Source organism: Thalia democratica, chromosome 4 (assembly GCF_965202585.1).
Source record: "Thalia democratica chromosome 4, ktThaDemo2.hap1.1, whole genome shotgun sequence".
In the NCBI taxonomy this organism is placed as follows: Eukaryota; Metazoa; Chordata; class Thaliacea; order Salpida; family Salpidae; genus Thalia; species Thalia democratica.
This window is the reverse complement of record NC_139168.1, coordinates 21,479,383-21,504,194: the sequence shown is the minus strand read 5'-3', so window position 1 is coordinate 21,504,194 and position 24,812 is coordinate 21,479,383. Positions and strand designations below refer to the sequence as shown.

General features: G+C 29.1%; 1 protein-coding gene across 3 annotated transcripts in view; it reads left to right on the top strand.

Annotated features, from left to right (window-relative positions):
- Window positions 1-23,194, top strand: part of LOC145834210 (uncharacterized) — a 40,618-nt gene extending 17,424 nt beyond the window's left edge. For all 3 annotated transcript variants that reach the window (XM_082941588.1, XM_082941587.1, XM_082941586.1), the window contains 28 exons: window positions 647-733; window positions 3,227-3,400; window positions 3,669-3,783; window positions 4,287-4,455; window positions 6,054-6,162; window positions 7,963-8,108; window positions 8,322-8,447; window positions 8,757-8,997; window positions 9,429-9,635; window positions 10,000-10,128; window positions 10,337-10,501; window positions 10,810-10,949; window positions 11,261-11,473; window positions 12,319-12,463; window positions 12,728-12,934; window positions 13,185-13,289; window positions 14,088-14,240; window positions 14,487-14,621; window positions 15,019-15,261; window positions 15,527-15,602; window positions 16,021-16,241; window positions 16,581-16,742; window positions 16,977-17,194; window positions 17,513-17,630; window positions 17,901-18,115; window positions 18,544-18,652; window positions 18,992-19,164; window positions 22,711-23,194. In XM_082941588.1, the coding sequence (XP_082797714.1) occupies window positions 647-733; window positions 3,227-3,400; window positions 3,669-3,783; window positions 4,287-4,455; window positions 6,054-6,162; window positions 7,963-8,108; window positions 8,322-8,447; window positions 8,757-8,997; window positions 9,429-9,635; window positions 10,000-10,128; window positions 10,337-10,501; window positions 10,810-10,949; window positions 11,261-11,473; window positions 12,319-12,463; window positions 12,728-12,934; window positions 13,185-13,289; window positions 14,088-14,240; window positions 14,487-14,621; window positions 15,019-15,261; window positions 15,527-15,602; window positions 16,021-16,241; window positions 16,581-16,742; window positions 16,977-17,194; window positions 17,513-17,630; window positions 17,901-18,115; window positions 18,544-18,652; window positions 18,992-19,164; window positions 22,711-22,843 (4,434 nt within the window). In that variant the 3' untranslated portion in view covers window positions 22,844-23,194. The remainder of the gene's footprint in view (window positions 1-646; window positions 734-3,226; window positions 3,401-3,668; window positions 3,784-4,286; window positions 4,456-6,053; window positions 6,163-7,962; window positions 8,109-8,321; window positions 8,448-8,756; window positions 8,998-9,428; window positions 9,636-9,999; window positions 10,129-10,336; window positions 10,502-10,809; window positions 10,950-11,260; window positions 11,474-12,318; window positions 12,464-12,727; window positions 12,935-13,184; window positions 13,290-14,087; window positions 14,241-14,486; window positions 14,622-15,018; window positions 15,262-15,526; window positions 15,603-16,020; window positions 16,242-16,580; window positions 16,743-16,976; window positions 17,195-17,512; window positions 17,631-17,900; window positions 18,116-18,543; window positions 18,653-18,991; window positions 19,165-22,710) is intronic.
- Window positions 23,195-24,812: the final 1,618 nt, after the last annotated feature.

The window sequence follows — 24,812 nt, the reverse complement described above, 5'->3', positions numbered from 1 at the left end:
CGTTCACAAACTCCACAAATTTATCATCTTTTTGGACATATATTGTCTTCAATTCGTCACAATCTTAATTGTACGATTTGGTAATAAAAAGTTTCCAATTTGATTTAACAAATACGAATTTAATTGACATAATTGGCTGTCCTTAATAGTAATTATGTAATTTAAAACGGACTTAATTGTTATGCATGTTGCAATTTGTTTTATTACTATTGTAATTGAATTTTAATTGCTCTAATATTTGTTTACAAACATAAATGATTATATTTTTTTCGATTAAGTCATAAAATTTTCCTAAATATTTTTTTGACTAAATAAAAGTCTAGTTTTGTTCTCAAATTATTATTTTTCTAAAAACTTTTTAATTTGACCAAAAATAAAGAAGTTTTTACAATTGAATTGTTAAAATTGATTAAATAAAATTATTACTTCATTGAAAAATAAATTGAAATTTTGATAGAACCATCTAATATTAATGCTTGCAAAATTTTTTTCAAAATATAAAACTCTTACTTTGATGAAAAATAAATTGAAATTTTTATAGAACCATCTAATGTTTATGCTTGCAAATTTTTTTTTATAATGTAAATAAAATACCTTAATTAATAACTATATAACAAATCACCCACACATTTTTGTACCAATGTAGGAAGAGTACCGCAGAGAAGGTATCGACTGGAAGTTTATTGATTTCGGATTGGACTTGCAACCCTGTATCAACCTCATTGAAAGACCTGTTAGTTTTTTTAGTATGGTATAATATGTAACTCAATTTGCATTTATTAAGTTTATACTAGAATAAGATATAAAAACTTTTTTCTTATATCTAGGAAGACCTGTTAGTTTAATTTATAATTTATTATATGTATTTGTACATATTAATATACCTTCTTTAAAAAACTATCTTATTTTGTTTAGCATAAGTCCTACATATAAAATATCAAATTTTAATACGAATGATTAGTTTATTGGACTATCAAGTAAAACAAGGTTTTTTGATATCACGTTTTTAAGAACTTTATATATAAGAGTAAGTAAATAAAGTTTCACAGCGGTTTTTTATATAGTTCAATTAACTTCTTTCGATAACAATTATATTATGAAACAAAACCCCAAACTTTTTGTCACCCTTTCTACCGACAACAATCTGTCAATAGACCAATCGAGAGAGGTTATTTATACCTCAGTGTTACGTCACAAACGTAGGTGATTTGCCACGTATTCGTTGCAGGGGTTTTACGTGAATGCGGCACGTTGATTTTGTCGTGAAAATTTTATCTTGTAAAGTTTTGCAAGCTGACGCATTTAATGCTATTAGCCAGTGATAATCGTGATATGAGAAATTATTTTTGAATTTTTTTAAGTTATAACGTCTGTATTAGTCTATAAAAACTAAATTATTTTTAATCTATAAAAAACACATTGTAGAAAAATTTAGAATCGTTATATTTACATAAATGTGTTTTACTATAGCTTCTAAAAAAAAAGGTCAGAATACTAGAAAAATCTAAAATAGTTTACAATAATATAAAATGTTTTAACTGTAATTTTGAATGACTTAAATTTTCAAATTAAAAACTATACAGAGCAGATAAGTCTTTAGTGGTGTATTCAAATAAAACAAATGTTTGCGCTCCAAACATTATGGTGATTAGAATTTATTCAACCGTTAACATGGCTATATATAACTTTATGAAACTGGTGGAACTTGTTGTACTACTCATATTAAATTCCTTGTAACTTTGTATTATGATTTTAATAAAAATTGCAATGACAAAATTTAATAAATAAAGTAAAGTATAGTTATTTGTTATTGTTAATTCCACTAAAAACTCTTCTAAAATGAAAATTAAAATAAAACAACCTAATTTAAAAAAAGGGAACCATAAAGAAATACAATTTTTCAATAGTAGTAGTCATTCAATTAAAAGCAAACAAAAATGATATTTGCAAATTGAAAGTCATAAAAACTTAAAAAATATTTGTTTGATGAAACAGCGTTGTTTAAGCGCAAATAAAAAAGCACTTTTAAATGTAAATATTTTATTTTATTTTGAGTTAATATTTGACATTGAAATAAATTAATTTTTTATAGTAGTTAATTCAATAAAGCTTAATATATATGACGGTCCTATGATAATCAGGTGAAGCAATTTTTAAATAAAACTTTTTTATCTCAACCATAAAACAGTATAACCTTTTTTTGACATTTTAAATTTTTTCATAATGTTTATTTAATAAATGCGCGATAAAACACTTAAAAGTTATCTAAATATTTTGATTAAGTGATAAAATGAAGTAGTTTTATTTCCTATATAATTTATATTTTATGATATCTACGTGATTAATTTTCAAAAAACTTCTCAATCAAAATTTTTAAACAGTCGCCTAAGTTCAAAGTTATTTTGAATATCAACTCATTAAAATAAAGTTTTTGAGAGCTATCAGAAAGTAATTTTTAAATTGTCTAAATTTAAATTAATAAAAATGTTGGTGTATTAATGCAGCATTGTTGTATATTAAAATATAAGTTAATCAGAAGTTAAGAAAAAATTGTGAAATTCAACCAATTAACTTATAACTTGCCACATGTACAATTACAATCCAGAATAACAAAATAAATGTAACAATAAAAAGCGTTGATAATTGCCGCAATTATTTGTTATTATAAGCAACACCTTTATTATGTCTGCTGTTCTTGTGTATAAAAACTTCTGCCAGTGTTTTTATAGTCATTGGAATTCAAGAAATGTTGTTTATGTTAGAGTTAGCAGGAGTTTAAGTGTGCCTAATCATAGTTGAAATATTTAAACTTGAATTACACGACGTTTTAAGCCAATTAGAAACATAGCTTAAGTGCTTGATCATAATTTGTACGCTTTTACTTAAAATTTATACCCAAAAATTTTTTCAAACTTTATGTTTTCAAAAACAAAAGTTTACTTGACAAGATAATAATGTTGACATAAAATTATTAGATTAAAAAAGCTGACTAACGATCAATTAAAAATTTAATTATTAATTATTTAAATATGTTATCAAAAATATGAGATATACCATGCTATTTATCAATTCAAAAAAATCCCTAGTTAAATCCTGTTATTTTTCTAAACAGTGGTATACCATTCTATTGAGTTAAACAAAACAAGTAAAAAACATTAATATTTCAATATTTTATTGATATATCAATATTATTAATAATATTTCAAATTGATAAATTTCCAAACAGTCGGGCCCACCAGGCATCTTGTCGTTGTTGGACGAGGAATGTTGGTTCCCCAAGGCCACCGACAAGACTTTCGTCGAGAAAGTTGTCAAACAATTGGGACACCTCGAGAAGTTCCAGAAGGCGAAGCATTTGAAGGGCAACGGAGACTTCTCCATCATTCACTACGCTGGAAAGGTATGCTTTTTGATTACAATAAAAAAAAAGTGATTTTTTGAATCAAAGATTTTAGATAAATATATTATTATTTTGGATGTATATTTATTATAGATTTATAAGAGTAAAATTTATTCAACATTTTACAGAATTGGTGCATTTTTTGAGATAAGATATTTTTAACTCAAGGTTTATTTATATGTTATATTTTAATAATTATTTCTATCTTTCCTCGTTATTGTTATTAGGTTTATTATTATATTTTATTGATATTTCTTCCCCTGTTTAGGTCGATTACACAGCAGACAAATGGTTGATGAAGAACATGGATCCTCTTAATGACAACATCACAGATCTCCTTCACAACTCAACCGATCCTTTCATCTCCAAGATTTGGAGCGATAGTAAGTTTCTATACTTAGATATTATTATTATTTAACCATATAAATTTTTAATACTTAAAAATAAATTAATCAATTACTCATATACTTAGATATTAACAAATAAACTTTTGAAGAGCAAGCTTTGATGAAAATTAAAAACGTTTTATTCTAAGTAAAATCTAAAATCAAACATTTAAAATTGGTAATGTTCAAACTGTTACATATAGTTCGAAAAAACACCAATAAATTTTTATTAATATCCAAACCCATAATTACATACATATTAACAAGCACTTTGTGTAATTTACTTATTATATGTATGTTTAATTTTTTTTCATAGTAAAGTTTAAAGAAAGTAACAAAATTGATATTAAGAAATCCAACAAATTTATATTATTGTCAAACACATAAATTAACGAGCACTTTGTACTATATGTTCGAATAAACTAGTAAATTTTTATTAAATCCATAAATACACATAAATTAACTAGCACTTTGTACTATATGTTTCCGCCAATGCACAGTGTCCAAGGTGGTGGGGTTGGAGCAGCTGGTGGACAAGCCGCAGGGACAGTTCACCTCGAACGTGTACAAGACCAGGAAGGGCATGTTCCGCACCGTCGGCGCCCTGTACAAGGACCAGCTGGGCAAGCTGATGACCACGCTGAGGAACACCAACCCCAACTTTGTCAGGTAAAATGTTTATATTTAGTTAAAGTATTGTTTTTTTCTTTTAGTTTTAATTTATTTTCTTAGTTTTAGTTTATTTATTAATTTTGTTAAAGCTGAGGAACACCAACCCCAGCTTTGTCAGGTATTGATTATTATTTTTGATTAATTTTTATTCACTTACAAGTTTAAAAAAACTTTTTTAAAAATTAATCGTTGTAAACTTGAAATGAAATCGAGTGAAACTTTTTCAGGTGAAATTTTTGAACGTTTTGTTTTGTTTTTATTTAATTAGAGTATTGTTGAACAGCCTTGTAAAACTTAAATTTTTTAATGCTTTAGTTTATTGTTTCTTTCTTTCTCTTATTTTCTTGGTAGCTCCCCTAAAAGAATGTTTCAGATTAAAATAAATTGCAATAGAAGTTAACTTTGAGTAGAAAGGCTGCTTTTCAATGTTACATTTGAGCTTTGACATCTCGTTTTAATCCTTAAATTGGTTTTTAAGCGTCTTACACTTCTTTTCAAAATGTTACCACTGTATAAACGGTTTCGTTATATATATATATTTTGATTATTTCAAATATCTTGTCATGTTGTTACGTGACAACTCACAAGCTTGCAAATTAAATCAGTCAAAATTATCTCTAAAATACGTGCAATCGAAATACCTCAGAAGTTTTATCAGTGAATGCTTGTTGATAAAAAACTTCTTAAAATGTTACATGCGTACAATGTGAACTCAATATACCTCCTACAAAACATACTTGCTGCTGCATTTAAACTTGCATACTTGTTGCGAGAATGCCCTTATAAGGTGGTGAAAGCTGTGTATAAATATTGTCGTATTTTGTTTATACGAAGTTTCTTAAGGTGTCAACAAAAATAATCAGCACTTTGAAGTGCTTTATTGTAAGTTTTAATGAATTTAAAACGCCAATATTGGGTTTTTAATGAATTCGATTGTTTATGTTTATGCGTAAATATCGGAATTCGTCTTGGTAATTATTTTGTTCCAAATAAAGTTTTTGTTTGAGGATATAAGCTTATATAATTACCGTAGCTAATGTTAAGCACTTTAGTATAAATAGAAATATATTTAGATTTTATTTGAAATTAAAAAACAAATGGTTAACATAACAGTATACTTGATTTGTTTAAAATGATAAAGGTTCATACAAACTTGAAGTTATACCAAAAGTGTGTGGGCAACTCTTTGGTTTCAATAAATAGTAAACTACTATAAATAACTTGAAACTTTCTAAAAATAGTTAGGAACTCCTATTCTAAGCTATTCTGCTAAGCTACTTAAATGAGAGTAAATAACTTGCACAACTTTTAGTGTTGAAAAGGCCACATTTGTAAAAACTTAAATTGTGTTTGAATATTTTTACATAAAACAAAGTTATGTGACTATTACAAAAAGTATAGTTTAAAATATTTTTGAATTTTGGCTTCAGTCAAGAAATACAGACTGTTGCATTGAGTACAAACATTGAACTACATTATGACGTAGTTGCTTCAAAACAGACATTAAATTACTTTCGTAGCGCCCTGATTACAATTATTAAATGTCTGAAACTCGTTGTTCTGCTTTAAAAATAAACTTGTTTACAATTTTACAGATGCATCATTCCCAACTACGAGAAGAAACCAGGCAAGATCGTGGCATCGCTTGTGTTGGAACAGCTCAGGTGCAACGGTGTGTTGGAAGGCATCAGAATCTGCAGACAGGTTTGTATTAATATCAATTTTTTGTATAATGCTACATAAACGATATTATAGAAGATGTAAAATCGCAAAGAAGTTTGTTTTGACATCAAAATATTATAAGTTAAGCCCTTAAAGTTTATTAAATTAAAAATAGAGAGTGTGAAATTAGTTTTTGAAAATGATGGTGTTCATTTTCAAATATTATATAAAAACTACCTTTTATCTTTGTAAATTATGGGTATATATACAGATAATTTAAAATTAAATATTCTCACGGGTTTCACAATGTCCAAATTAAAAAAATTTCCTGTAAGTTTTTTGACCACGATAAGATTTAATTAAACGTAAGTGTGAAATTTTAAATGTCTGGAAAAAGATTCTGACATATCCACAAGTTTATATTAAACATAAAAGTACAGGAAATGAAAGCATAATTTGAGCTGTAATGTTTTAATCTATTGAAAGTTTTCCATATTTGAAAAACTAAAAATTCATCTAAGTTTAAGTTATGTGAAGTTATATTTCGAAATTATTGAAAAATCTACCTAAGTAATATTTTGTTGTTTTGCAGAAAATTTAGGTTTGAGCCAATAAATTATTTAAAAATATTCAAATTATAGTAAATCAAAAATATTTATTTTATGTCATTACATAAAAAATCTTGCATTAAAAAAGAAAAAAAAAACGATTTCTATGTAAAAGTTGTACAATACAACAAGTTTACTTCACTAGCTAAAATACTAGAAAAAATATTAAGTAATAGTCAAGTTTAATACTTCAATAATTTCCTTTCAGGTGATAAATAAAAAATATTTTGTTTGATATATAAGTTTCTCACTATTTATATTTTAAACACCTGGTATTCAGTCAATTTTAGACTCTCCGCTATATTTAGAAACAATTTTAATTCTAAAAAAATCACACACTCAAAAACTGGTGATATAAAATATTTATATATAAAAAAATAATATCCAAAAAAAGTTTGGAAACTTGTTTGACCAACGATTTCCTGCAATTAAACACGATATTTGCAGGAAGTTAGACGTCACAATTTGTTACGTCATAAAACGATATGCTGACGTCACATTTACGTGTGTTTAATATCAGGGTGGAGTTTTAATATACATACATCATGCACATCGTAAAACATCGTAAATTTTAAAATATTTTGCAAAATTGTTTTTGTTTGTTTATTGCAGAGTTCAAAATACAAACATATTTTATTACATAAACAGCTTATGACTAACGATGTTTTCTTATGAAATCAAAACATTCTTGAAGTTTATGCAAAGTTGTTTTGCTAATTAGATAAGCAATGGAAAATTTTGCAGATATTTCCTTGAGCTTACTTATGTAAATACATTGTTTGCCCAGGCAAATACTTGTTAAAAAGCTATCAAGTTCTAACCCAAACTACTTAACAGGATTTAAACAATTAGTTTTAGAAAATATTAAAATATACACTTATATACCAACCATAAACTTCTAGAATAAACAAACTAAGCTTAACTTTCTATTGATTATATATTATACCTTATCAACTTGGCTACTACAAACTTTTTATATGTTTAACAAATTTCAGATAGTTAACATTTAAGAATGAAGATTGTAAACTGAGTACATTATTAATTTAAGGCGCAGAATGTATGATATATGTATGCATACATTATAATTTAATTATTACAATAGGATTTAAATTAATTTCATTTTTAAGGTGCTAAAAGATAAATAACTCATTATAAATAGTTTATTTCTTAACATAATAAATTTTTTAATAAAAATATCGAAATTCAAATAAACAACTTGGTGTTTTTCTTACAGGGATTCCCCAACAGAGTGCAGTTCCAGGAGTTCAGACAGAGGTACGAGATCCTCACACCAAACGTTCTTCCCAAGGACATCATGGACGGTAAGAAGGCCGCTGTCAAGATGATACAAGCACTTGACCTCGATGATAACTTGTACAGGTATTTAGAAATATGAATATTTTTGAGACATTGAAGCAAACATATTTTCTCATAGGTTTATTGACCTGCAAAAGATTAAAAAAAAAACTTATAAATAGAAATACTCAATTCATCTACTCAATACAACTACTGCTTTTATTCAATACATTTAAAAAACTTAACGTATTAAAAATATAAAAACGTATAACATGTATTAAACAAGTACTTGTACAGGATTGGTCAATCAAAGATCTTCTTCCGCGGAGGAGTTCTCGCTCACTTGGAAGAGGAAAGAGATCTCAAGCTGACCGACATCATCATCCAGTTCCAAGCTCAGTGCAGAGCCTACCTCGCCAGAAAGTTTGTTTTAATTAAAACTATTCTGTGAGAAAAGTAGTAAACAAGCTTTTTTCAAACCGAAAACACACTTATTTAACTCATTAAACCTTTTTGTTAAACAAGTTTATGTTGAAAAAAAAGTTTAAATATTTAATCTTAATTTAATAAAATGACAAAAACTTCAAAGATCTACCTAAAAGTAGTTATGTTCCTAATTTTCATTTTCTCACAGGAACTTTGCCAAGCGCTATTGTTCTACAACAGCTTAATACAAACGACAATGTTTACGAAATCCCACAGGAACTTTTATTAATAATTATTTTCTCGCAGGAACTTTGCCAAGCGCAAGGAGCAACTGCGCGCCATCAGGATCATCCAGCGGAACGGGCTGGCGTACCTCAAATTGCGCAACTGGACGTGGTGGAGGCTGTTCACCAAGGTGAAGCCGCTGCTGGACGTCACGAGGCAGGAGGAAGACCTCCACCTGAAGGAGAAGGAGCTGGAGAAGGTGACGGAGATGAAGAGGAAGCTGGAGGGGTCCATGCACGAGCTTGAGAGGCAGAACGAACAGGTTTGTACATAGTATACTAGTTTTGGTTTTAATATTAAATTGTTTGATAAAACTTAATATCAGAGCTATCTAGAACTTTTTCAGATTTTTATAAGATTGCGAATATTTAAATTTTTTAGGCATGTTTGTATATACACATTGTACATTGGTTTCAGAATTGTTTGATAAAACTTAATTTCAAAACTATTTAGGACTTGTTTTCAGATGCGCATGAAAAAGCGAATATTCCAAACTATTTTAATAATTGTTAATCATTAAAACTAGAATTGATTTAATTTTGTACCAGATGTACGATAAAAATAAAACATTTAAGTTTCTAAATGTTGTACATTTTACTAGCCAATAAGTTATACTAAACTTGCAAAGACTAAAAAAATATTTTTTAAGTCATTTTTCATCCAAATTTAAACATTATTTTCAATTCCCAACAGCTCGCAGCGGACAAAGCCCTGTTGGCGGAGCAGCTGGCGCAGGAAACCGAGATGCACATCGAGACGGAGGAGATGAGGGCGCAGGCGGCGGCGAAGAAGGTGGAGCTGGAGGAGCTCTTCAAGGACATGGAGGACCGGCTGGACGACGTGGAGGACAGAAACGAGGCGCTGAAGCAGGAGAAGAAGAGAATGCAGCAGAGCATCAAGGTTGGTGGAAAATATTAAAAAAAATTTAAGTTCAACGTTTAGTTTTTTGTTCAAACAAATATCAAGGTTTGTTGAAAATATTAAATAAAACTGTTTAAGATACAGTTTTATATACAATCATTAAACTTACAAATAAGGAAAAAATAAGTTATTCTTTTAGTCAAACAATGTACTCAAAAAACCAAAAACATCATGATTTGTTATAACTAAATACAAAAATTTGCTGAAATATTTTTAGCTTAAAGGTTTATAACATGAGCCTAATTTAAAGATTAACAGATTTAACTTTAAATGAAGAGATTTAAGTTTCACCTTAAAGTATGTTGAAAAAGGAACAAAAGTATTTATTTTCTCTATATTTTAGGACTTGGAAGATCAGTTGGACGAGGACGAAGACTCGAGACAGAAGCTGCAAGTCGACAAATTGGCAATTGACAAGAAGTACAAGCTAGCAGAAGAAGAAAAAGTTGCTCTCCAGGATGCCAATAACAAGGTTTGTTTATTTGATCGTAATAATATGAACATGCAAGTGTTTACTTTTTTATAAATTAATTATCAAACAATTTTTTGTGTGAAATGTTGCGTTACGATCATAAAGCAAATTAATTTCGAAACAAAATAAATTATTAAGATTGAAAAATTGGGTTAAACTGTAAAAAATTGTAATTAACATCAAGTAATATTAATAACATTATTAACAGATGGCTCGCGAAAAGAAGGCGATTGAAGACAGGATGCAGGAGATAGAGTCGAAGCTGAACGAGGAAGAGGAGAAGTCCAAGTCGCTGGGCAAGCAGAAGAACAAGCACGAGAGCAACATCCGGGACCTGCAGGACTCGTTGAAGAAGGAGGAGAAAATGAGACAGGTGTGTAAAAATGTATTGAAAAAGCTTGAAAAAAATGATTAAAGTTAAAAAATTTTTTTTACAACCACGTTTCTTTTTTAGTAGTGCTTATAGTAAGTAGGGAAGTTAAATAACTTTCAGCTCTTTTTACTTGAAATAGTTAAACCTTTTGAAAATATTGTATCTATCTTATAGTTCCCTTTTTGGTTGTTAAATATGTCTATTATAAGTTTATTTGGAGTTAGATTTGAAAATTAATTACATGTACTTGATTAATTTTTTTTTTTAAATTAAAAATAAACAATATAAACAATATATCATTTATACAGGAACTGGAGAAATCTCGCCGTGAGATGAACAGCGAGCTTGCCGAACTGAGGGACAGAATCGCCGAGCTCGAGCTGGAAATCGAAGAGCTCAAATCGCAGAACGCCAGGAAAGATGAAGAAATCGCCAATCTTCAGAACAAGTGAGAACATATTAGTTACTGGTGTTCATGAATAAAAAAATTTAGTAAAATAACACTATATGTATCAAGCAAGTTCATGTAGCTTTAACTAAATGTTATTTTTAGTTAAAAAGTTTGGCAGTAGACAACTTTGCAGTTAACTGTAACATTTTTAAACTACAAATTTCACTTTTATTTCCAACGCAATTGTTAAATTCTATATAAAAAAATTGTTTAAAAAGTTTAAAATTGAGATTATTGTTGGAAAACTTTGTGTACAAATTTACACCCACACCCCGCAAATAGTCAATTTTCATATTATTTGGAATCAGGCTGGAATCGGAGCAGAACAGCAGGTCGGCGATGAACAAGCAACTGAGGGAAACCTCGCAGACGCTCGCGGAGGTGCAGGAGGACCTGGAGCAGGAGAAGGTTCAGAGGAACAAGGCGGACAAGAGCAGGAGGGACCTGAGCGAGGAGCTGGAGGCGCTGAAGCACGAGTTGGAGGACAGCTTGGACACGACCAACGCGCAGCAGGAACTCAAGTAAATAAAAATTATTGTTAATGTTGAAATGTATATATAAACATTAATTGGAACTACAATCATTATATTTAAAATTACCTAGTCCATAAGTGCATTTTAAAAAGTATTTTATTAAAGTTTCTGTAAGTATACAAAAACAAATAAAGACAAGATATTCAAACACTAATTAGTACATTTACTAAAGTTAGTTCCTTAAATAATGAAAAATTCATTTTAAAATACAATAAGTTTAAGTTATACAGGTTAAATATAATTTCCATATAGAATATTAAATATAAAACCTGTTAGTAAACCGCTAATATTATAATCCCAAGCACAATGCATTTTGATTATTTAATCCTTACACTAGACTTTTGTTTGTTAGTTTAACCTTTAAAACGTTATACTTGCCAAACTAAAGACTACTTTCATTAACTTTAAAATTGAGCTAAAAACAGTCAATTTTGTTCTAACTAATTTCTGAATTTAAAACTATTTCGTCAAAACTTTTTTTTATAACTTAAACGGAACTGTCTAGTTTGATAAAGCCATCGAGATAGCAAATTAAATTGTAAGTTAATTTACATGTAAAATATCCTGTACAAACGAACTAGTTTAAGTACGTAAAATATTCCTTTTTTTCTAAAATTTGTTACATCTTAACTTGTTGAAATTAATAATTTAATTTAATTATAAAATTTTACCTCAAGCAATATACTTTTATACACAGAACGTCGTAAGCTTAAAAAATATATTGCATTAAAAATAGTTAGTTTAGGAGTAAAGAACATTTAAATATCTCCATACTAGTAAAACCAATTTATCAATGTATTTTCTTTCTTGTTTCTTAATAGTGACATCTACAGGGCACAGCGCGAGAGGGAGCTCGATTCGCTGAGGAAGCAGATCGAACAGAACGAGCAGGCCCACGACCAGCAGATCCACCAGATGAGGAGCAAGCACAACCACGCCATCGAGCAGCTTCAGGAAGAAGCAGATAATTTGAGAAGGGTGAGTTGAATGATAAGGGTAGTTTAAGATGTAAACACGCAGACCCCTTACTTTGAAAACAAATTTTGTAAGGGTTAATAATCTGTTTGAAAAATTAAGTTCTGTTAAAAAGATAGATTTTCTTTTGATCAAAGGTTTCGAACAACGTTTGAGTTTGATTAAATTACGAAAAACGGTAAAATTTAAAATTTATTTACAAAGTAAAAATTATAAAAGTTGTCATTTTAATTAGCATAATGTCAAACTCAAACCTGCTTCCAACAGGCGAAGACCTCCCTGGAGAAGTCGAAATCTTCCATGGAGTCGGAGAACAACGACATAGTGGAGGAGTTGAGACTGGTCAGCGAGGCGAGACAGGAGAGTGAGAGCAAGAGAAGGAAGCAGGAGCAGCAGATCAGCGAGTACGCGAACAAGTACCAGGACGCCGAGAGGGTGAAGCAGGACCTGCAGGAGAAGTACAGCAAGGCTTCGGTTGGTGTTTGGATAAATAATGTTTCCAGAAATTTTTTTTACGTAAAAAAGTTGTCGCAACGTGTGAAAGAATTTAACATAAAGTATTATCTGAATTTAAAACTTACTCGAATTTTGAAAAAAAGTTTAAAATAGTGATTTATAACAAATGAATCTTAATAGAAAAACTATTTTATATGTATTTTCAAGTTCATTTTTATTTTGCTACTAAAAACTAGTGAAAGTATTTAAATAAACCACGCAATTTTAGCACGAATTGGAATCGCTGGCAACTAATTGCGAAGAATTGGAAAATCAACTTTCAAGATCGCAAAAAGAAGCTTCCAGTCTCGACGGGCAATTGCAAGATGCTCAGGTAATGTAATAGATAATATATGTATACATTATAGTTATATTAATAACAGTATAACACATAACAATAACAATTATAGCACCGTAGGTATACGAAATTCAAGATTAAGTTAAATAAAGGTAATACAATTAACACTTTTAAATAATATAATAAATAACATATCACATAAAAATAATTATTTTTATTCAATAGGTATAAGATATTCAAGGTATAAGTTAAACCTTTAATTTTATTTAAAAAATAGATAAAAAGTTGTGCTAAACTGCTTTTAATCTGGCTATACGCCGTTTTTATTAAAAAAAGATTTTGCAGGAAGTATTAAGCATTATTTTCTTTGTTAAATAATTTTTATACAAAGTCATTGTGCTCGCGACTTTCCTAATCCTTTTTGAATAAATATTATAAAGTTTAATTTAAACAATTATGTATTTTGTTAAAAAAAGGAAGTTTCTGTAAGAAATTTTTAACCACATGTATGTTGCAAAGGAATTATATAAAACACACTTATTTTAAATAATTTACTTAAATATTTGAGTTAGTTTTTTGAGAATTTACAAGCACAAAAAAAAGCTTATAATTTTTAGTTCAGTTGTGAACAATAAAAAAAAAATATATTATTTTCAATTTTTTTATTTTGTGTAAACTAATTGACGTTTCCTTTAAGTTTAAGCTCCTACCCTCAAGTTTATTCATAACTCACTAGCTCCATACAGCGGTTAAAAGTAATTAAATTTGGTTTTAAACATCTAATACACTACCTACATTAAAATTCTAGTAAACTAAACACTATACTCATCGCAGAGACAATCGCAAGAAGAGACTCAGGCCAAGCTGAAGCTTGCATCTAGATTGAGGCACGCCGAGGAAGAAAGGAAATCTTTGGAGGAGCAGCTTGAGGAAGAGGAGGAAGCTAAACTGGCGATTGAGAAGAACTTGCACCAAGCCAATGCTAATGTGAGTTAATGAAATAAGATATAAATTTAAAAAAACAGCAACAGATCTAATTTCAATGAATAAACAAGTTTTGAAAGCTGTCTTAGTCATTTTGTAAGAAAATTTAAGTTAAAAGTTCATTTTCTACCCAGTTTGTTGATAACTTGATTTTTTGTAGTGTTTTCTTTTGTTCTCATATTGAATTACTGCATGAATAACTGAAACAAGTTTACCCACTAAATTAAACAATTAATTATCTGCAAACAGTTGTCAGAACTTCGCAAGAAGATGGAGCAAGACGCTGAGCAGTGCGATCACCTGGAAGATCAGAAGAACAAGATGAAGAGGTCGATGGACAACCTCCAGGAACAACTGGAAGAAAAATCCGCTCACTGCGATAAAGTTAGTATGATTTTATAAGAAAATTAAAATATTTCAAAGAATTTTAATTCAAATCTTTATGTTTAAATTTTTTTATAACCATTAAAACAAGATGTCTTAACTATAATTTGTAGTATTAAAGTCAGTGTGAAAAAAGTTCCAAAGACTTAAATATATATATATATTAAAATCAAATACTCAAAATTTGCTATAAAATTATTCTTTCTAACGATTTGAAAAGCATATTTATTTAAAAAAAATTTTTTAATCATCTGAAATAAACCTCTGATTGTGATTTAAAAAAGTTCTAAAAAAATAACACGTATGTCTACCTCTCCTGTTTCCCTTACAAGTTTTCTTAGTTGTCTAACAGCTTAAAATGCCAATACCGAAAATAAAACCTTTCCTCGCTTAACAGCTCGACAAAACGATCAAACGGCTGCAAGCCGAAGTGGACGACCTGACGGTGGAAACCGATCAGGCCAGGTCGCACATCTCGTCGCTGGAGAAGAAGCAGCGGCAGTTCGACAAGGCGCTGAACGACGAGAAGATGATCTCGCTGAAGATAAGCGAGGAGAGGGACCAGGCGATGAGGGAGGCGAGGGAGAAGGAAACGAAGGTGATATCGCTGAACCACGAGTGCGATGAATTGAAAGACAGGGTTGGTTACATGTATATGTTTATATAATTTTATTTGAAGGGTTTTAAAGCTAATTCTACCTGATAAATTATACAGGTTGGTTCTAAACCTTTACTAAAATTAATTATAAACATCCAAATAAAAAAGATTATTAATTTTTTTAAATGTTAGCTCGTGAAAATACTAGTAATTATATTTAAGTATTTAAAAACGCATGTCCTAGTTGCCAGTATTGAGTTTATTATATTTTTTTAGAAATCAATTTCATTTTTTTATTTTTTATCAGATTGACGAGTTGGATAGGAAATGCAAATCGCAGCAAGTCGAGTTGGAAGAATTGGTTGGACAACAGGATGCGACTGGTTAGTGTATTAGATATCTTAAATATTTATAACCTATATATGAATAATTTTAATATTTAGTTGTTTATATGTTTTATATTTTTAAGGAATAACAAACATTTAAAAAAATATAATAAATAGTTTTTAGTTTTACAAGCAACATAACAAAATTTAAGGTATTAAGTTGCTTTGTTTACCCCAAGCTCTTATTTGATAACTCTTATCCTTAAAAAACAGAGTTAATATAATTTTATTTAAGAAATTTTTTATTACCAGGCCGATCAGTGCACGAGCACGAGAATTAACACAATTAAAACAAGAATATAAAAATAACGTAACAAAATTTAACTATTATATTGCTCTATCTACCCCTTAAACACTTATACTTTTGACATAGAAAATTTAATTATGATATCTAAAAAACAATCAAATCAAACAGGCCGCTCAGTGCACGAGCACGAGAGGATGCGTCGCAACCTGGAATCGAAGATCGAGGAGCTGAAGACGCAGTTGGAGGAAGTTGAGGACGAGCTGCAGATCACGGAGGACGCAAAATTGAGGACGGAGGTGAACATGCAGGCGGCCAAGGCCAACCACGAGCGCGAAATGCAGCAGAAGGAGGAGGAGTATGAGGAGAAGAGGAGAAGCGTTATCAAGCAGGTATGTATAAAAATATATGATATATAAATAATTACGTGTTTTGTTTAGTAGTATGTGAATAAGATGTGAAAAAAAGAAGCATTATTAAGCAGGTTTGAAACTTATAAAAAAATCTAAAGTCTTAAGTTGAATATCCCAATGTAGGTAAATAAAAGTCTAAAGTTTTTATATGTTTTATCATAAGGTTTTAAAAGCTTTCAATGTTTTTTTTTTCAATGTTTATTATGTTTACATGTGCAACTTCAAAAGACTTGAAACTACTTTTGATTTAACTTAATTACGTTAATAATGTTTGATAACATCTAGAAATGTTGATAATAATCTTTCTCTTTCACACAGATGCGCACAATCGAGCAAGAACTGGAGGAGGAGCGCAAACTGCGCAACGCGGCAGTGCAAGCCAAGAAGAAGGCGGAAAGCGACCTGAACGAGCTTGAGAGCCAGATTGAATCCGCAATGAAGGGAAAAGACGACTTCGCCAGGCAACTCAAGAAGGCTCACGTTAGTTTTTGATTATCCGTATAAGCAGCATTGTTGTTGTTTTTTTAATGCTTTTCAAAGTAAGATAACTGCTACACAAGTAATCATTAAGAGATTCATTGTACTGGCAAAAAATTGATAGAAACCTAATTAACACTTATACTTTTTTATCATTAAATTAGTTTCCAATGTATATATATATGTATATATATAATTGCGTGTAACACGTCATAATCACAACAATACACTCAACAGCAAGCGTGCAAGGAGTACGTGAAAGATTTGGAGCAGCAGCGCGAGTCGTCGGAGCACCTGCAGAGGCAGACGAAGGAGGCGGAGAAGAAGGCGAAGAACTTGGAGGCCGAGCTGATCGCTTGCCAGGATCAGCTGTCGAGCAGCGAGAGGTGCAGGAGGTCGGCGGAAGGCGACAGGGACGAACTGCAGGAAGAACTCACCAACGCCACCAGGGAAAAGTGAGTGTGTTTGTAAAGTGTAAGGGTTGCAAGGTTAATCTGTATATGTTGCTAAAAAGGTGATACTTGTCTAAGGACAAAAATTGTATAAACTTAAATATCTAAAAGGTATGGAGACATAGATATATGTCCCTAAAAAACATAATAAAACATTTATGTGTATATACATAAGCAATATATATGTTTTTTTTAAGCATACATCCGTACTTAAGTTTGTTGCATATTTTTCCTTACATACCTTTAAAACTTATACAATTATATTAATTATACAATATATTATACAATATATAGAAATTATACATGTTAATATTCCAACAGGCAAACAGCGCAGGACGAGAAACGTCGCCTTGAAAGTTTGTTGAACGAAATGGAAGAAGAAAGAGAAGAAGCCGAAGCACAGTGCGAAATTACCGAGGACAGAAACAGAAAACTGCAGGTAATTAAAATATGCTTGTGTATACAATTAAATGCTATCTGGTCAGTTTTATAAATCTTATTCAAATAGAATTCTATTTGAATAAGATTTATTTAAGCACTGACGAGGTCTTTGACCGAAACTTAGTTTGCAAAATAAATTTTTGAAAGAATAAATATATTACTTCTCATCCAGCAGTTGAGATCTCTCTATTTGTTTTCTTAAAATATTATTATCATATAATAATATTTTTAACTGTATTTTGACTTCAATCGAAATTGCATCATACAGGCGCAGAACGACCAGCTTACGAACGAGCTGGCGATCGAGAAGAGCAACTCGCAGAAGGCGGACAGCGCCAGGTCGCAGCTCGAGAGGCAGAACAAGGACCTCAAGTCGAAATTGTCCGAGCTGGAGCAGGCCATCAGGACCAAGCACAAGTCGGCCATTGCGGCGCTGGAGAGCAAGGTGCAGAGCTTGGAAGAACAGAACGATATCGAGAGCAGGTTTGAATGAAAAATCGGTTTTATTAGTTAAAGTTTGAATGAATGTTAACTAAGATATGAGAGTGTTTTATGTGCGCTTGAGTTGATTCAAAAAGTTGTAGTTGATCTCAAAAGTGTTCCTAAAGTTCCTTATTATAGAAAAAATTCTAATGAGAGCTAAATGACAATTTAGAGCAGGTTTGAGTTAATATCAGTGTGATAAATCATAACATGTATTGAGTATAAGTATTTATTTTAATAACAACAAATTTACAAAGTTAACATACACTACATGAAACGGATCTTTTTTTTTTTAATTGTTTCAAACGACGCTAAACTTTTCTGAATAATCATAAAAATTCCATTAATTTCTTTTTTTGGATTTTATAAAGATGTGTAAAGACTTAATGTCACTATTTTAATATTTACTAATACTTTTGTACAAACAGAGAGCGCGCAGAGGCAAAGAAACAGTGCAGAAGATTGGACAAACGTCTGAAGGAGGCAATTAACAATGTTGATGACGAAAGAAGAGCTGCCGATCAGGCTAAAGAACAGGTTAGTATTTGATTAATTATTTCGTTGAATGAAAAAAATTTAGGTCAAAAACTTTCCCATAGCTATAAGTTTTAACTTAATTTAAGAAGGTTTTTTATTTCTCTCGATAAAAAGTTCTTGCCAACTAAACAAGTATTAAAAAATTAAACTTAAAAAAAATTTTTTAAGTGTGTATAAATTAATAACAAATTACAGTACAGAAGGTATATATATATATATATATATATACGTTTTTTCTAAGCTTCCTAACTTGTAAATTATGAGCAACAATTGTAAGAAAAGATTTGTTATATTACCCGAGTAAAAACATTTTCTTCAAACAACATCCAAACTTATCAGGTGGACAAGATCAACAGCAGGGTGAAGTCGTTAAAGCGGCAGATAGACGAGTACGAGGAGGAGCAGTCGAGGCTAAACGCGGTGAAGAGGAAGCTGACCCGGGAGGTGGAGGACCACCAGGAGCAGGTGGAGACCCTGCAGAGGGAAAACACCCAGCTCAGGAACAAAGTCAGGTGAGTCAGGGAAAATTTTGTTGTAGAAGTAATAAAAAAGTTAGAATTATTGCTGTTAAAAAATTTAATTTTTTGTAGTAACAATAAATTTAAATGATTCATATTAATTTAATTTCGTAGCAATTAAATTAAAAAAGTTATTTAACTGTTAATTATGTTGAACAGTTAGTAATTGTTAAAGTAGAGTTAAGTAATTAGTAGCTAATGAGTTTGAAATGAATAGTTATGTGTCTTGTACAATTATGTTTTAAAATACTGCCTACATAGTAAAAAATATAATTTTGTAGCTGATAAGATAATTTTTTAATGATCTTGTTTTAAACGTTTTACTAGACTTTCTAATTATGGTAGTTGTACTTACTTTATATTTAAAAAATATCAAAAAACTAATTCAAAATGATTGCTAAAAGTTACTTTGTATCAGTAAAAATTTGATGAAGTGATTTTTACAACTGAATTAGTTAATTGATACATTTTGTGGCAGAGGTAACTGTTTTCTGATAATTTTTCTGAACCTTGAGCAATCTAATATAAAAATTTCATATGTTTAACCTTTAGTAAAAATATAGATATTTAATTTATCTAGCTTTTTATATTATTAGCTCTCCGTGGAAATCCCCAATTAGAAGAAGGTATTAAAAGTTAATTTTATTCCACAAATACAATTTATTTTTATGAAAAAATATTTATAATTTGAACAATTAGTTTATTTTGCTCCAAACAAAATTTAAATGAATTATATGTTCTAGTTAAAATTTCAAGACACAGGTTTTGTTATTTAAGTTGAGCTTATAGAAAATCATTTTCTGATGATTGAAATTAGTTTTCTCTTCCTGATTTATAATGATTATATAGATTAAATCTTATTTTAGATATTTTTACTGATGAATTAGTTATAACAAAGTAGTGTGTATGCTATATACTGATTCAACTTTAAAGCTTGCTATAAAAAACCTTAACATATGTTTAGAACTTAAATTATATAGAGTTAATTGTTTATGTTCTTATTTTTACTAAAACTAAAATAATGTAGATTTAATAATGCAAAAGAATATTTTAAATTTCAGAGCTTAACCTTAAATATAAATCTAATCAATTATTTAAAAGTTTCTAAAAAGCCACTGTTAAATTTATAACTTTTTATTGTATTTTTAGCACTTTTGTACTGTAGCTTGTTTTGAATTTGATTGTAGCAACCTAAATACTGTGTTTGTTTGAAAATAGTGTTTTATAAATGTTTTTGTTAAACTAAAATAATTTTTACACAATTTTGAACGTTTAATTGAAAAAAAAAAGAAATTAGACAACTTTAATTACAAAATTAAATAATTAATCAGCTCTCCATGGAAAACTCCAAAGAGGTATTAAAATATCTACACTCACAATTACACTTTTATTTTTATTTAACGCACATAACAAAGTATATTTTATTTTAAACACTTGTTTTATTTTTATTTTCAATTAAAATTTTGTGCATTTTTTACAGCCAAGTAGTTAGTCTTTTACTAACTCTTCACGTGGTACAAAAAAAAAACTTTAAAAAGTTTTACACTGTTTTAATTAACTTTCAACAGCAATAATTAGTATTGTGTGTAGCTTCGTGTAAAAACTCGTGAAAAATCGAGTGACTTTTACTAACACTTTAACGAAAAGTAGCAAGGAAAGTGTGAACTGTGCCGAAGAGTAAAAAGGTTTAACGAGTGTTCGTGTTTTTATTTAACCGTTAGTCTGTATCTATGTGTTTCTAACTTTTGTTTGGAAGAATTAACAACGAAATTTGAGTACTTATCCAGTAATTAAAAGTTGTTTGTATGTGTGTTGTGTCTGTTAAATTAAGTTAGACTAAAACTTAAATGTTAACTACATGTGTATGTGTGATACTCTAATAAACTTAAGAAGTCTCAGTAACAAAAGTTTTTGTTGCAAAAAAACAAAAAATGAATCTCCTTTTGAATAAATTTTCAACGGGGCCACGACTAAAACCAACCAAAATTGAACAAAAAGATCTTTAAAAGATCAAGCTCTCGCGTGTTGATCTTAAAAAATATCTTGAAGATCTATTAAAAAGAGATCTTTTCAAAAAGTCTTCAACATTTGTATTATTAAAGAGCGGGCGGATACGGAGGCAGCTCGTACAAGTCCAAGCTTAAATCCAAATACGCTTCGCAGTCGACGCAGGAACTAGACGATGATGTGTCTCAGGACGAGGAATAGATTTGAGGAGGTATATAATGCATCCCAAAGCATCAAAAATACTAAAAAATAAATGAGAAATTAGCCGGGCATGTTATTAATTGTAATGTACTGCTTTTAAAAGTTGATACTAACTATATGATAAACGTAAAAAGTGCTTTTAGCTGTGTAAACTTGGTTTCGAAAGTACAAACTGGTCTTAACGTTATTATTAGAGGTTGAAGTTTAGGTATTTTAATTCAGCTTAAAACAAGGCAGCCTAAATACTTTTACTAACAATTTTGAAAAATAAGTTTTATTTTTCAAAATGTAACTTCAAATTTTAGAACATATAATTTTAAAAAGTTAAAAATTTATCCTTTTTGTTTTAATATATAACTCAAAAATTTTAAACTAAGTCCCTTTTATTTAAGAAGCAGTACATTACAATAAAAAAATTTGGGGCGAAATAAGTTAAGAGTTGAGTTGAGAGATAGGTGCTTTAATTTGAAGAACATTTTAATTTTGTTCAGTTTAATTCAGTTCGATTTAATTTGTTACTTTACTTAATTGCGTTCAATTGTTGAGCATGAAATAGTTGTTAACTTTTGCTTTTTTTGTTGTTTTTTATTATTTGCATGTTGGTTTTTTTTTTAGTTTCATTTACTCGATTTATATAATATATAAACAGTGACTCTTTAATTAACTGCTGCTTTATTTGATTACTATTGATTAATGAGTGCCAATTTGTTTTTAATCATTTTAATTTTTGCTTGGTGTTAAGCAATATTTTCATCAAAACATTTTTAAAAACTTCATTAAGTATGTTAATTATTTTATTAATACCGCTTCATTCATTTTTTACCAATCAATTCATTAGTTTGCTAAATTATCATGTCTTTTTTACCTAAAAAAAGCATAAGTTCATTTATTAATTCTTCGTAACACAATTTTGCATCTTAATTGTCAGAAACATAAATCGTAATTTAAAATTAACAACATTTTATATTTTTTGTGTACAAAAATAATCAATAAACAATGACTGCTAATTTAGCAGTAAAAAGCTTGAAATAACAAAACAGTTGGATAAAGTTTAATTAAATGCGTAGAAATCAACTTAAAAAAACAGGGCAGCTTTTAAATAAAAGAATTAGACCTACTCACTAATTAAAATCATATCAATTAAAAAATAAAATAAACAATTTTAATAAAAATTAAAAATTTCATTATCATGTTTTGTTAAATACTTAATTGAAATTACTAACCATTATTTGCTTCAATTAAAATTATATTTTTTATAAAAGATAATAATTTGATAAATAATAATTCTCAAAATAGTTCTTATATATATAAATAATATTATTTCCCCAACAGACGCGGCGACGCTTACGGTCGCTCCTCGCGTTCCGGACGCCACCGAATGACGCTCCCGTCGTCCTCCTCCGATTCTTCCTCCGACAACGAGGACAAAAAATCCACCCACTCCTCCCAAAAGGACCAGGAGTGAAAAAACACATAAAAATTTTGATCCCTTTTCACAGGAACTTTTGGATTCATCAAGTTTTTTTCGACGACAAAAAATAAATACTTTTTCTACATATTTTTCCAGTTTGTATCATTCCCATTTGTTGACCGCCGAGCACTTATGAGCGTTTGTGCCTTTCTAACAAAATTGAATCCCTGCTTTCCCTTCTTTCTTATTCGGGTATTTCCCACTTTAAAGTATTGTTTCCAGTACATTTTATCGCTCTTTTTATATATGTGAGTGTTATAATTAATTTTTTTGACATTATTATTATGTTACGTGTATACTTCCTCTCGAGAGTACATTTATTACAATAAAGTTTGACGTCGAAAATAAAGGGTTGTGTTGTTTTTTATTTTGTTTAGTTGTATTTAATCTACGTATGTATATTTATTTGAAATCGATTTTTAAAACAAAAATTTTAATAAAATAAATCTTGCCATTTTAGATTTGTTTTAGATGGATAATAGCTGAATTTATACTACAAAAAACATTTAAGTTAATTGTGAATTTGAACAATGAAAATAGTTGAATTGTTTAAACTTAATTTATCATTGTGATTAATATAAATGAAAAAAATTATAAACAAAACAAATTGTTTCCCACAAAAAATCTGATTTCGTAAATACCTTTGACCAACTCATAATTTAAACTCATTTAGAAGTCAAACAGCGATGAAAGCTTCATTTTAAACACATACCATTAAGTCTATACTAACATATCTAAACCAACTTACACAGCACCATATATAAAAAAAACTTATACTTTTTCTTTGCAGCAAAGCACAGTTTGTTTATAATAACAGCCTCTAAAAAATTGCAGTACAATATCTAAACTAATAGCTATTCTTGTTAATTTATATAGCTTTATTACTGCTGAGAAAAGATTTAATTACTTTTGCATATTAGTATTTTAAGTAACCTAAGAAAATTCTCTACTATTGTTTTGAAACATGTTAAAATTTTTAAGTAGTTCTGAATTAATATGAATTATAATCAAGTTTACGTGATTACTCTTATTAAATTTTTATATCATTTTGTAATTCTTATATAGTTTTTTTCTATGCCTATTCTTTTTATAGAGTGGATTATGTTATATATACAAGTTGATATATGATATACAAGTTTTATTTTAATGTTATAAAAATCCACTATTAAAAAAAATAGATTATTTGATATTAATAGTTAGTAAAATTTAAAAAACCTAAATTTAATTGTTTTAACTTTTTCTGTTGTGAAAGAATTTTTAGCTATGTATCTTAACTGTTTGCAAAAAACAGAAGTCTTCTGTAAAAACATTTTCAAAATTAATAAGTGTGATCACCTTAAGTCAACAACTATGAAATTAATAGATATGAACCTCATACCTTTACAAACATTACAAATAAAAAAATTTATGCACTATTTAATACTATTGCTTATTGAACGATATAAAAAAGTGCTCAAAAAGAATGGTATAAGGACCTTTCGGTTATCGAGTCCTACTATAAAAGTAAGCATGAATAGAAACTTGAAAAATGTTAAATCAGCAGAGTTTTGCGATGTTGCTAAAGATCAGTAGTCACCAATGGTATAATTTTCGAAAATTTTGTCCACAGTTTGGTTGTCGTCAAACTCAAGATGTTTCTATTCGGTAGTGGACAAAACACGTGCAACATTTTTGACCAAATTGATAGAAAATTTGTTGCTATTAAATCGGCAACGTCGTTGAAAGACTTTACTTCCGTTCTGATTGCTTTGATTGAAAGAACTGGTGAAAATTACTTTTATTTAGGATTGTTATTTAAAAAACTGGTATTAAAGTAGTGAGTCATACTAAATATAAGAAGTCGTCTTTTAAGTTTTATGTAATTTTTTCCGTAATGGGATATAAGTACATTTAATAAGTAAACTAATTAAAAACAGACTATACCATTTTAATTTTCTAAGTTATTATATTTCAACAGAAGTGA